At 40.2% G+C, this 14,464-nt stretch overlaps 1 protein-coding gene across 1 annotated transcript in view; it reads left to right on the forward strand.

The window, feature by feature from the left end:
- Window positions 1-1,287: 1,287 nt before the first annotated feature.
- OTUD7A (OTU deubiquitinase 7A) overlaps window positions 1,288-14,464 on the forward strand; it is a 186,252-nt gene continuing 173,075 nt past the window's right edge. Inside the window, 1 exon segment of the mRNA XM_023727856.1 lies at window positions 1,288-1,438. Within this exon segment, the coding sequence (XP_023583624.1) occupies window positions 1,288-1,438 (151 nt within the window).

Raw genomic sequence — 14,464 nt, forward strand, 5'->3', positions numbered from 1 at the left:
CATAGTTTATTGACCCCTTATCTTTACAGACACAAGGATGCATTGCGTTTTATCAACCACGACAGAAGTTCCACCAGGGGCTCCAGCACTTGTTCACCAGTGTGGGGTACTCTCACAGACAGATGTGATGGTCATTTTCCCCAGAAATCCAGGGGTAGGGAAGTGCAGTCAGCTAGTGGTCAAGCTGCCAGGCATCCATTACATCCCTCTGACTGATATTATTCTGCCTAGGAAATATGACTGCTTTATGATTTTGTTTGATTGTTGCTGTGAATATGACAACTCTTAGAGAGATGGCAGGGAGTTTAGTGGTCATCTTCAGCAAGTTGGGTATTAAATCAACTATTAAGCCAGTTAACCTGGAATTTTTCCTAAGTGCCAAGTGAGGGGTGAGGGCTGAGGGGATGGGGTGGGATGACTCACTGATGAGATATAATTGGGATACAGCAGGTAACACAGTTATGCCAAAGAATGGCAGGGATTGTGTTATTATGGATGTGTTACAGTCTGTATTATGACTCCGAGGTAACTTGGAAGAGGATCTAGTGATTCCAAATTAAACTGTCTAGGTATACTCTGGTATTGGGTTTTTAAAAAAATGATCTAATCTTTTTTTTCAATTTAATTAATATTAGAATTATCAAAATGTCAAGTCCAAGTACTGGAGTTGCTGATGACCTCTGCTCCTGTATGGCATGTACAAAAGGGATAATTTTTTTGTTTGACATTTATTATTTAACATCTTGCATAAAAAATAAGATAGTCGTCCCAAACCAGGGCAGAAAAGTAACAGCAAGAAGAAGTGCTTCCTTCCCTCTACTGGGTCTCTGCACATGCCATCAACTCACATTTCCATCACGTGGTGTCTTGGTCTTCTAGGGTTACTGTAACAGAAACACCGCAAGTGGGTGGCTTTAAATAACATAAATTTATTTTTTTCACAGTCCTGGTGGCTAGAAGTCCAAATCAGGGTCTTGGCAATGCTGATTCCTTCTGTGAGCCTCACCCCTAGTTTATAGTATCTGTCCTCAATACCTGGCATTCTTTGGCATTTGCCTTCCTCCTGTGTGTGTCTCTGTGTCTATTCTGCTCTTTTTATAACTCAGAAGTGTTTGGTTTAGGACCCACTCTGCTCTGGTATGCCCTCATTAACATAACAAAAAACTATTTCCAAACAGGGTCATATTTACAGGTACAGGGGTTAGAAGTTCAACACATGGTTCGGGGGGACACGATTCAGTCTATAACACATGGTAAGAGGCCTTTTCCCTTCCTGCCTGCAGATGGATGGTTTCTAGTCTGCTTCCAAACCCCACCTCGGCTGAGTGCTGGGCAGCACTTCTACATGATCATATGACTCTTGATATGGACGCAGTCCTGTCAGACTTTGTTCGGTCCACAGGGGCAGAACCTGGTCTGGCCAGAGACCTGCTAGAAGGTAAGTCCACCTCCTTGTCCCCCACCTCACCTCTTGGGCGACGATAGAGTGAGATTTCTGTTACCTGTCAATGATGGTTAACATTTTTTGTACCTGGACTCTGAAAAGTAAAAGAAATTATTGTTATTCTTGACTTTCTTTTGGGCATGGAATAGATCACCCTAACTCTCTACAGTAAAAGTGCAGAAGGCATTAACTAGACTTTACCTTGTGTTAAATCTCATAGGAATTGAGTCCAAACTTATTAATTAATATTTTTTAAAGAAAATGTACTTAGTACAGCAGAAATTATAGAACATTCAAGAAAAAAAGCTTTTATTGGAGACCTTAGCGTTTTATCTCTGTTTTAGCTGATATAAAAATATGTTAGGCCAAAATAGTTTAGGCACAACAACCACCTCGTAGCCTGTAAAGTAATTGGGAATGGTTCACTTGCAAGAAGGCAAAATTTATATTCAAGATTTTCAGAGTAAATATCATTTGCTACATGAAAAATCCATTTTGTGATGTTTTTAGATATTTGTTCAGCTATAATCATAATACACTAAAAATTCAGGTTAGTTTCTGTCTTTAAAATGCATTTACTTTGTGTATTTTTTACTTTTTAAAATGAGGAAATGTGAGAGAAGAGCCCGTTACAACTTCTCAAGAAAGTTGAATATGTCAGGGGAGAGAATTTTCAAATTTTTACTCTTTGCTTCAAATGTATAAACAGCTATTTGTAGAATTAGTAAATACTCAGTCAAGTATTGTAAGTCACAATGATCATTTAATTCACTTAGGGAAAAATGTGAATTATTGTACATTTGTATAAGTGGACGTAAGTATTCAATCCTATCAAAAATTAAGAACCACCTAGGGGAGGATTCGAGAAAATGACAGTGACAATAGCATAGTTTGTAAATATCCCTGAACCTCCCAGAATTTCAAACAAATTCAGGGTTTAGAATAAAATATGTTTAGAGAACTTTTGTAATATATATGAATCAAAGTGTGAGTCTTACTTCCCGCTGCTCATATGATATCATGTCTCCCTGCCACTTTCCACTGATTTCATTCATTTAAGTGAGCAGTTGTGTGGAGAAATAGATTTGAAATGAGGTTGGCAGTCAGACCTGGGTTCAAGTCCAGACTCAGCCACTTACTGGCCATGAGATGCAGGGCAAATTAGTTTACTTCCTTGAACTTCAGTTCTTTTTTTGTAAATTGAGTGTAACCTACCCTACAGCGTGATATGAATATTAAAAGTGGTGTATGTAAAATGCTACTGAAGTGACCAGCATGTCCACAGGTGCTCAAAAAGTAGAAGATGATGTTTGTTGTTGCGGTTGTAACTGTACTGATGTTGCTTTTAGTATCTAGATATCCTTAAATAGGAAGCAGGAGTCATCACCTCTTTTTTTTGGTTTAATTTTTTTTAAATTAGCATAGAGTAAAATTGAACTTTTGTGTTCAGTTCTATGAATTGTAACACATATATAGATTTGTATTATTACTACCACTATCAGGATACAGAATAGATTCATTACCCCCAAAATACTCCCTTTTGTTGTCCATTATACCATGGCCTCCCAGCCCTATCCACTGGCAACCCTTGCTCTGTTTTCTATCATTTGAGTTTTATCCGTTTTCAAGAATGTCATAGAAATGGAGTGATACAGAACCTAATCTTTTGAAACAGACGTCTTTCACTAAGCATCATTATTTCAAAATCCATCTAAGCGGTGTGTGTTACTAGCTTGTTCTTTTTTATTGCTGAGTAGTATGCTATTCTACGGATGTACCACAATTTTTTTTATCTGTTCACTCATGGAAGGAAATTTCAGTTGTTTCCAGTTTTGAATATTATAAACAGAGATGCTATCAACATTTTTGTATATAGAAATAAAATGTAGACACGGTTTTATTTCTCTAGTGTGAACACATAAGGGTGGGATTGCTGGGTCATGTGGTAAGTTATGTTCAACTTTATAAGAAACTGCCGGATTGTTTTCCAGAGTGCTGTATCATTTTCCATTCCCACCAGCAATGTATGAGTGTTCCAGTTTCTTTGAATCCTCACCAATATTTGGTATTTCTTTTTTTCTTTTTCTTTTAGCCTTTCTGATAGATGTGTAATGGTATTTCATTGTGATTTTAAATTTAATTTGACTTCATAATGACTAATGATGCTGAAAAAATGTTCATGTTATTTGCCATCTGTATTTTGTCTTTGGTGAAATGCCTTTTTGAGTCTTATGCCTATTTTTAAATTGGATTGTTTATTATAGTAGAGTTTTGGGCGTTCTCTATATTTTCTGAATATAAATCCTTTGTCAGATATGTGATTTGCAAATATTTTCTCCCACTCTGTTCTTGAGTTTTTATTCACTTAACATTGTGCCTTGCAGAGAAAAAGTTGTTTTTTGGTTTGCTTTTAATTTTGATGACATCAAAATTTTGCTCTTTTATGGATCATGCTTTTGGTGACATGTCTAAAAACTCTTTGATGACCCCAGATCGTGAAGATTTTCTCCTGTATGTTCTTTTGTGACCCATTTTGAATTGATATTTGTATAAAGTGTGAGATTCAGGTCAAGATCCATTTTTATGCATAAATGTTTATGGCTGTCCAGTTGTTCCAACAGGATTTGTTGAAAAGACTGTCCTTCCTCCTTTGAACTGCCTCTGCACCTTTATTGAAAACCTATTGAGTATATTTGTGGAAATCTATTTCTTAACTCTGTTCTATTTCATTGCTAAAATATGTCTATTCCTTTGCCAATACTACATCGTCTTCATTACTGTAGCTTTGTATTAAGTCTTTTCAAAAGTGTTTCAGCTATTCTATTTCCTTTGCCTTTCCATATAAATTTTAATCAGCTTATCTCTATCTACAGAATATCCTGCTGGGATTTTGATTAGAATTATGTTAAACTATAAATCAATCCCGTGTCTTCCAATCCATGAACTCAGTATGACTTTCCATTTATTTGGGCCCTTTTAAGTTCTTTTATCAACATTTTGTAGTTTTTAGCTAGATTCTGTACATGTTTTTATTAGATTTATATTTAAGGGTTTTTAGAGTATTGTAATTTTTTTAATTTCAGTTTCCAATCATTCATTGATAGTGTATAGAAATATGATTGATTTTTTTGTGTCTCAACCTTATATCCTGCCATCTTGCTAAACTTAATTATTTGTTATAGGGTGTGTGTGTGTGTGTGTGTGTATGTATTTCTTAGAATTTTCTACATAGATTCATGTTGTTTCTGAATAAGGATATTTTTATTTCTTTATTTCCAATCTATATGCCGTTTATTTCTTCCTCTTGCCTTATTGCCCTGGTTAGGACTTCCAGTAAAAGGTTGAATGGGAGTGGTGAAAGATAACATCTTGCCTCATTCTTGATCTTAGTGGAAAGCATTAAGCCTTTCACCATTAACTGTGAAGTTAGCTCTAGGTTTTTATAGATGCCCTTTATCAAGTAGAGGAAATTCCCTTCTCTGTCTAGTTTACTGAGAGTTTTACCATTACTGGATGTTGAATTTTGTCAAATTCATTTTCTGCGTCAATTGATATGATCATGTAGTTTTTCTTCTTTAAACTCTTAAGTAAACCAGGCTTTCAGTTATTATTTCTTTAGATATTCTTTTGCTCTATGCTTTTCTCCTCTTCTTCTGGGACTCAGATGGTATGAATGTTAGGCCTTTTGTTATTTCCTGCAAACCCCTGAGATTCTGTTAATTTTCTTTTTCAATCTTTTTTTTCCCCATCTTTTGTTCAAATTAGATAATTTCTATCAATCTGTACTCAAATCTTCTGACTCTTTCCTCTACCCATCTACATTCTATTAATTGAGCCCATCCAGTAAAATTTTATTTCATTTGTTGAATTTTTCATTTCTATCATTTCCATTTGTTTTTTTTGATATCTCCTATTTCTTTGCTAAGACTTATCTTTGCATATATTTCAAGAGTGTTCTCTCTTATTTGTTGGGGAATATTTATAATAACTGATTTAAAGTGTTTTTCAGATAATTTCAATATTTTTTTCATTCCAGCATTGCTATTGAGATTTTCCTTGGTTTTTTTTTGTATGTTCAGTAATTTTGGACTGTATCCTAGACAGTTGGAATATTATATTTTGAGACTCGGGTTTGTGCTTAAATCTTATGGCAAATATTGTCATTTTTGTTCTAGAAGGCACTTGCCCCAATTAGGTTCAGGCCACACATTCTAAGTTCTACAGACCTCTTTGGATTGCAAAGCCTTTGAGAAGTGCTATTTGGATCTGTCTCTCACGTGTACCATCTAGTGGCCAGCCTGGAACTTGGATGGTAGTCTATCCCATATTTCAATGCTCAAAGTCTGTGTAATATGTTTAGGGTCAGAGCCATACATATGCAACTCAGGGGTAATCCGAAAGTTCATAAACAACTTTAAGGGGTTACTTTCCCAAACTCTCCCTCCCCATAATCTCCTCAATACTTTCTGGATCTCTGAGACTCTACTATTCCAGTTCTCCAGCCAGCTAGCTGGGGCATTATTTACCCCACTCTGCTGCACACTTTCCTTGACTGAACCTTTGTTGGAGCCAAGGAATCAGAAGCCAGAGAGAAAAAAAAGCAGTGGGGATTCACTCCAACCTCTTGGGACCACTGCGCCTCTAATTGGAGAGGAATGTTTCCCTGCCTCAGAGCTTTAGTCTCCTGCCAACCTCCACTGCCGCGGCCTCCTCCACTACCACAAAATAGCTTGGCGTCTGGGGTACACAAGAACTGAAACACAATTTTTAAAGAAAAAATAGTAGTAAATGAGCATTAGGAGACCTTTTCCTACTTCTTGAGCCAGAGCTAGAGGGCTTCTCCTGGAACTAATGCTCAGTTCTGAGTGCTGGGCTGCATTGAGTTCACATCGAGGGGTGTGGTGATAAACTCACTCCCCGTTCTGGTACTTTGAATCATGGCTTTCTTCGCCAGTCTGCCTGCTCTCATTTACTTTTCCTAGTCCTGAGATAGCTGCTGCGTGCATTCTATCCTGGTGTCACAGCTGAATTCAGTAGGACAGGGTGGAGTGTGCTTCTTCCATATTACCCAGGGTGGGACCAGTCCTCTTTTTTTCAGCAGGGAATAGACGTTGGCTATATGTGTGTGATGGGCCCTTGAGTCATCAAACGTTGTTTAAGTAAAAAATTTTTCTAAAATCCAGTGTTTCAAAGACTGAAATATGTTCACTGTGAGACCTGAGGTCTTTTGGAGGCCTGTGCTGGGAGGATATAAATAGTGTGGGAATTTAGAGAGGGAGTTTCTAAAGGGTTAAAAACGCAACGATGGTGCCATTGGGGGAAGCTGGGTGAAAGGTGCATGGGGGCCCTCTCTACTACTTTTGTAAACTTTTGTGAGTCTATAATTATTTCAAAATAAAAATTTAAAACACACACACAGTTATGGGAGTCACTGGACAACAGAGGGAGCCATGGAGAACAAAGAGTAGCACAGGGTGATAACCGCCAGTTGCCATTGAGTCGACTCTGACTCATGGCTCCCTCATGTACATCAGAATAGAACTGTGCTCCACAGAGTTTTCAAAGCTGTGACCTTTCAGAAGCAGATCGCCAGGGCTTTCTTCCAAGGTGCCTCTCGGTGTAGAAAGGAGAAGGAGAGCAAGAGACAAAGAGAGCTTAAGGGCATGTCCTTCATGGCCTCCTGTTTCCTTCATGGTTTCCATTTGCATGTTTGCAAAGTGGTCCAGCCGTAATAAAGGTTCAAGTCAGGTGGTTCCATTTCCCACAAACCTCTGATGTCCCCCATTACCTTTAGAATAAAGTCTAAACTCCTTCCCATAGCACATAGGTTCCTTTGGCCTCTGGCTTTATCCTATCCCTTTCACCTGTCTCCCACTGCATGTCTTCACCATTTCTTTCCCCAGACACACCATGCTCATCTGTGCCCGAGCTCATTCCAGTGCTGGCCACTCCCGCCATGCACCCTCCTCCTCCAAGCTGAACCGTGAGCTCCACGACAGCAGGGACCATGGCAGGTTTTGCTCACTGCAACCCAACAGCTGGCACAGTCACTCGATAGAGTGTGAAGGCTCCTCTGTGCCAGGCATTGGACTAGGTGGTGGGTGTATAGCAATGGGGAAACCAGACAAAAATCCTTACCCACATGTGACAGGCAATAAACAACATAAAGAAAGAAATTCTGTCATGTTTTAGAAGCAGTTAGTGCTGTGGAGAAAACTAAATCAGTGGGAGGAGGTAAAGGTATGGGTGGGGGTGCAACTGAAATTAGGATTTTCAGGGAAGGTGTCATTAACAAAATGGGATCTTAGCAAAGATTTGAGGCAGTGAGGGAGTGAGCCATGTGCATATATGGGGGAAGAAGTTTCTAGAAAGTGTTGGAATTAATTGGCCATTCCTTACCATCCCCTCAGAACTTTATGGACCTCTCTTGTAACATGGGAGCTCTGGTTGTGCAGGGGTTAAGAGCTATGGCAGCTGACCAAAAGGTCGGCAGTTCGCATTCTCCAGCTGCTCCTTGAAAACTTTATGGTGCAATTCTACTCTGTCCTGTAGGGTCGCTGTAAGTCAAAATCAACTCGACAGCAACAAGTTTGGTTTTGGTATTGTAACATGTATTTGGTTGTGCCTTATTTTATGATTAATCACATACTTATTTCCCTCATTAAATTACAAGGTCTTAAAGACGATAGTATTGACAATATTCATTAGCATTTATTGTACATCATTATGTGTCAGACATTAGGCTCTTTAAATGTGATATCTCATTTAATCCTCCCACTGAATGAACAAAGAAAGTGCTAGGTTTCCCATTTTATAAATGAGAGAACTGAGGCCAAGAAAATTCCCTGAAGTCACACAGGCAGAACATAGCAGAACCACCACTTGAATCCACTTGTGCCACTAAATTCCAGGTTCTTTCCAGAAAGCCACAACTTCTACCACTTACCTTTGTACCCACCTCCTTGTAGAGCCTAATAGCACTTTGTAAGCAATATGCTTTGTAAGCAATATGTACTCAAAATAGGTTGAATGAATCAATGAAGGGCCAGTTTAGTAACTCATCTTACGTCTGGCTAATTAACTTTTATTTTCAAATAAAATAATACGTCAGTGTTGTATTGATTTCAACTCATGGCGACCCCATGCGTGCAGAGTAGAACTGTGCTTCATAGGGTTTTCAAGACTGTGACCTTTCAGAAGTAGATCGCTAGGCCTGTCTTCTGAAGCACCTTTGGGTGGGTTCAAACCACCAGCCTTTATGCTGGTACTCGAGCACTTCACTGTTTGCCCACCCAGGGTCTCCGTCAATAGACCATAAAAGCTATTCAAAAAAATAGAACTAATGGCTAACATTCACTTGCCACTGTTCTGGCTACTTCGTAGGTATTAAAAGTTAGTTTGGAAGATTTTTGAGTGGAAGGCCAAGTATATGAGTTGTTTATAAAGGGTCAATTCCTAACTAAAGAGAAAGTAACTCTCACGGTTTTACCGTAACTGTAAATTTTAGCCCTTGCAGCTCTGTCAAGGTATTATTTTAATATTCCACATGCCTTACTTACGTTGTTATCCATAAAAAACATCCATGAACTGGGAAGCCAGATTGCATTGAGGAAAAACATTAACTAGAAATTAACATCTAGAAATTGCCCTCACTGCCCCAGGATGCAGTGGCCTCACTTGACAAGTTCCACCAACTTAATCCTACAGAAAGCTGAGTTAGGCTCCAGAATGCTTGCTCTTATTATTAAAATAAGAAATAAAAGTGTCACAGGGACATAAGCAGAACATTCCTTCTCTGAGATGTGATCAAGCAGATGTGAAGCCCAACTATGAGCACAAGCTGGGTGATTCTCCAGGCGAGTCCACTGCTCTGACTGCTTATGGTCTGCATGATTAGAGGGCTCCTGGGTCAGGTCCCACATCCTCACATGGGAACGAGAAAGTGGCCTGGTGACTGTGAACCCTAAGCAGAGCTAGAGGAGTGAAAGCCCTGGTGACCTGTGGCCAGGGCTGGGGCTGTTTTGTCAGTGGGTCTAGAAGTACAGCTGGACCCCATGACCGGCTGTTAGGCCGATAAGAGATTTTACTAAACACACATTTCCCTAAGTTGCCTCCCATCCCATTCCCCATTTCCCAGGTGCACTCCTTGGAGAACTATACCAGTTATCTAAGTCAAGCAGCTGCTGCCCCCAAACACTTACTCAAATTACTCCACTGGCTGCACCCTCTCCTGCCCTGTCCCCACTGCACTGGGGACAGCTCTACCATTAGACAGGACACGTTTGAAATAAGATGGCAAAAAAAAAAAAAACACCTTTGTCCAGTATCAGACATCCAAGACCTCCTCTGGCCTGGCCCTATTTGGGTGGACACATTCTCTCTTTAGATAGGTAAGTGTATTTACGCACTTTTGAAAATAAACTGAACCCATTAGGATCATTTGTGGTGAGTTTCTTCTTGCGGGTTGGATCAATTAATCAGTACATCTTATTTCCCTCATTTCCCTTCCTTTGGGGAAGGTTGTAACCCAATAGGTTGCAGCTTATTGTTGTTGGCTGTCGTTGAGTAGATTCCAACTGTCAGTGGCCTGACTTTATTGACTTTACTCAAACATCTTTCCCATCTTGGCTACTTCAAATTAAATCCTTCCGACCTGGAAAGCCAAGCACACCAGTGTCCTTCTCAATGTCGCTACATGGGCAAACCCTCCCCACTGCCCAGGACCACCCCACTGCTTTGTGGTGTGCACTGCTTCACTGACACGTGTGTTCATGCAGGGCTCCTTGAGGTCAAGGAAGTACGTGCCATTCCTTTTGGTAACACTCAGCACCCCAGCCTGGCACTTGGCAGAGTGGACTATTCAGTTGAGTTGAAGAGGGAAGGATCCAAAGAACAGTCTCTGGAGGAAGAACCTCTGATGCTGTGGCTCAAACTTGGAGTTATATATAGTCAAACATTTTTTATAATAAAAGTCATACTGTGCAAACTAAACTCAATTACAAATGTTCTCTTTGATTAGGCAGGAGAGGAAAGGTGCTACATACTAAGAACTCCCACTTAAACAAAAACCTTCATGTCAGTCTATGAACATGCATTGAGGGCTTCTGGACTGGATGCTAAAGGTCCAGAAATGAAGAGGAAAGGGCCCTTTCCATAAGCCCTAAAGGTTTATCAGGAGCAGCCTGCAGATAAGCCACTGCTACTACATTTGAGTAACTGCCTAAATGAGGGGTTCAGGGTACTTAGAACCCAGGAGAAGGACCCATGCCTGCTGGGGATGGTCACAGACGACTTTATGGAAGAGACAGTCTTTGAACTGAGGCTCAGGTAGAGCAGGCATTTACCAATTTATCTGGAGGGACACATGCATGCGTGTGTGCACGTGTGTGTATGTGTGTGTGTGTGTAGGAGGCAAGTTCCAGTCAGAGGGAGCAGAACTTGGAAAGGTATGGAGGCAGAGAAACCAGAAACAGTACTGCTGGAGCATGTACTATGGTTGGACAGGAAATGGCAGGAGATGCGGTGAGACTGGGTGGATGGACAAATCTCAAAGGGCCTGGTTTTCAGTGCAGAGAAGGACTGAAGGACTTTAAGAAGGGAAGTCACAGTATCATATGTGTGTGCCAGAAAATTCCATTTGGGAATGTTATGAGGCTGTAGCTTTCAAAGCCAGAGTGGCAAATAGGTTGCATGTCATTTTTGAATCCTAATTGCCTTGTTTGTGGCTGCCAAGCAAGACCCTGAAGAGCACCAGATCAGTGTGGGGGGGGGGGGGTGTTAGTCACCACATTCCTCATGGCAGCACATGGGGGTACTAGGGCTCAGGTCTAAAGGCAGAAGGTGTCTGCCGCCCTCTAGCCAAGAGATAACGGGCAAATGGGAGCACGTCAGGGGTCAGTCTCCCTGTGACTGTGAACTGGTCACATTAAACCCTGCCCAGGCAGAGCATGCTCTCTGTACTCCATCAGGCTCACAGATCCTCTGGTTTCCTCTGAGTCACAGATTGAGGACAGGAGCTGAGCAACCAATCCTGGTGTTAAGAACCCACTTGACCAACAAAGCTCCTCTGTTGCTTTGCTCCTGGTGACCTGTCGCCTCAGTACAGAAAGGGATGTTCCCTCACTCGATCCGTCATTCATTCAGAGTTATTTCTCTCATTCTCACCAGGCACCTAGGCTTCTCATGCATTCTGGAAGCATAAAGATGACAAACACAGACCCGACTCTGAAGGAACACAGTTAGTTTATAAACAGCCAACTAAAACACAAAGACTCATGCTGTTATAGAAGCACTCGTCTGTTGAGCAGTCCCTGCTCACATCTCCTCACCAAGTGTTGACGAAGCACCTACCATGTGCTAGGTACTAGGCATGCAATGGTGAGCCAAAAAGTAGACCCGATTTCATGAAGATTTTACACTCCGGTGGACAAGAAAAGTAAAAACAATAAAATAAAATTAAATGAATTCAGTGGTTATGTATTAATGCCTAGGTCAGGTTTGAGAGAACACTAAAAAATTTTATTGTCTTTGATCAACTTAATTTCTGCTTTGAAATTAATGTTAGTAGGAATTTTAAGCTCAACCATTTTAGGAGCTGTTTCCCATCCCTACCAGATTGGTGTTTTAAGGCCCATGGAGTTACATGACACCAAGAACTGGAGAGGGCTCTGGCTACTGGTTCTCAGGTCCACTCATTCCTCTGAGTGGTCCTTCATCCCGTGGGCAGATACTCAAGTCTGGAGGCTCTCCTTGGAGTTCTGGATTTGTGGGAAGGTGAGATTGGGCTTATAATGGAATGCTGTGCCACCATAAAAGGAAATGAGGGTTATCTTTACATATTACTATGAAATAATGTACAGAATACATTGTTAAACTACTAAATTTTAAAAAGCAACATGAGGAAAACTATCTCTAGTGTGCTACCCTTTATCTAAGAAGTGCAAAGGGATATGAATATATGTATATTTGCGTATAAATTCATGTGCTACATAACATCCATTTGGGCAACGGCAGGACCACATATATGTCCGTGGTCCCATAATGTTATAATAGAGTTCAGAAATCCCTATCAGAGAATGGGACATAGTGGACATAAGTGGACGTAGCAAACACAACAGCCCCCTGCACACAACACGTGTATCTCATGTCTGTTGTATACAAAGCAATTGCGCTGCCAGGCAGCATATATATAACCTATAATATGTATGTACAGTATATACATATATAACCTATAGTACGTAAGTCTTGATAGTCATAAGAAATGCATGTGTTACTAGCTTATGTATGTGTCTTAGTCATCTAGTGCTGCTATAACAGAAATACCACAAGTGGATGGCTTTAACAAAGAGAAATTTATTCTCTCAGTTTAGTAGGTTACAAGTCCAAATTCAGGATGTCAGCTCCAGGGGAAGGCTTTTTCTGTCGACTCTGGAGGAAGGTCTTTGTCATCAGTCTTCCTTTGTTCTGGGAGCATCTCAGCACAGGAACCTCAGGTCCAAATGATGCACTCTGCTCCTGGCACTGCTTTCTTGGTGGTATGAGGTCCCCTGTGTCCCTGCTCACTTCTCTCTTCCATATCCCAAAAGAGACCGGCTCAAAACACTGTCCAATCCCATAGACATCATCAGCACAACTGCTGCCAATCTATCCCATCACATCATAGTGATAGAGTTCACAGCATATAAGAAAACCACATCAGACTACAAAATGGTACACAATCACACAACACTGGGAATCATGACCCAGCCAAGTTGACAGATATTTTTGGGGGACACAGTTGAATCCATGACAGTATGTAACTGTACTGTACTTTCTATCCTTATTTTAATGTGAACTTTCCCTACTTACAAATTAAAACTTTACCGTGTAACAGTGTAGTCTTCAACTTATAGGCAGCAGCATCCAATCTTGTGTATCACGCATCTCTTGAGTGTTGTAGCGTTATCTCTCTGTTTAATTTTCTCTCAAAAATATTACCATGAAGTACATCATGGCTCCCAAATGCAGCAAAACCCAGTGCTAGTGATAGCAGCAGCAAGAGGCAAAGGGGAAGTATCGATTTGGAAGTAAAACAAATGGTTATTAACAACACAAATTGGAAAATCAGTGAATGCTATTGCTTGCGATTAGGCATGTTTGCACAATGTCCAAATCACATAACATCCTATTTCACAGAAAGTATTTTGAATGTTAAGCACCACATGACTGTATTCAAAAAAGGGAAGACAAAAACTAACTCAAAATGGATCCAAGACCTACATATAAAACCTAAAACAGTAAAGATCATGGAAGGAAAAATAGAGACAACACTAGAGGCACGAATATATGGCATAAAGAGAATACAAACCATAACTAACAATGCACAAATACCAAGATAAACTAGATAACTGGGAGCTCCTAAAAATTAAGCACTTATGCTTATCAAAAGACTTCACCAAAAAAAATAAAAAGAGAACCTACAGACTGGGAAAAAAAATTTTGTTATGACATATCTGATAAAGGTCTAATCTCTATGCACAGCATTAACAGGATACAAACCATAACCAACAACACACAAACTGCAGAAGATAAGCTAGATAACTGGGATCTTCTAAAAATTAAACACTTGCGCTCATCAAAAGACTTCACCAAAAGAGTAAAAAGAGAACCTACAGACTGGGAAAAAATTTTTGGACAGTACAAGTCAGACAAAGATCTAATGTCTAAAATCTACAAGAAAATCCAGCACCTCTACAACAAAAAGACAAATAATCCAGTTAAAAAATGGGCAAAGGAACAGACACTTCACCAAAGAAGACATTTGAGCAGCCAACAGACACATGAGGAAATGCTCACGATCACTAGCCATTAGAGAAATGCAAGTTAAAACCACAATGAGATACCATCTCTCCTCAGCATTACTGGCACAAGTCAAAAACACTGGAAATAACAAATGTTGGAGAGGATGCGGGGAGATCGGAACTCTTATGCACTGCTGGTGGGAATGCATAATGATACAACCATTTTGGAAAATGATATGGC

This window comes from Trichechus manatus, unplaced genomic scaffold, assembly GCF_000243295.1.
Source record: "Trichechus manatus latirostris isolate Lorelei unplaced genomic scaffold, TriManLat1.0 scaffold00019, whole genome shotgun sequence".
In the NCBI taxonomy this organism is placed as follows: domain Eukaryota; kingdom Metazoa; phylum Chordata; class Mammalia; order Sirenia; family Trichechidae; genus Trichechus; species Trichechus manatus.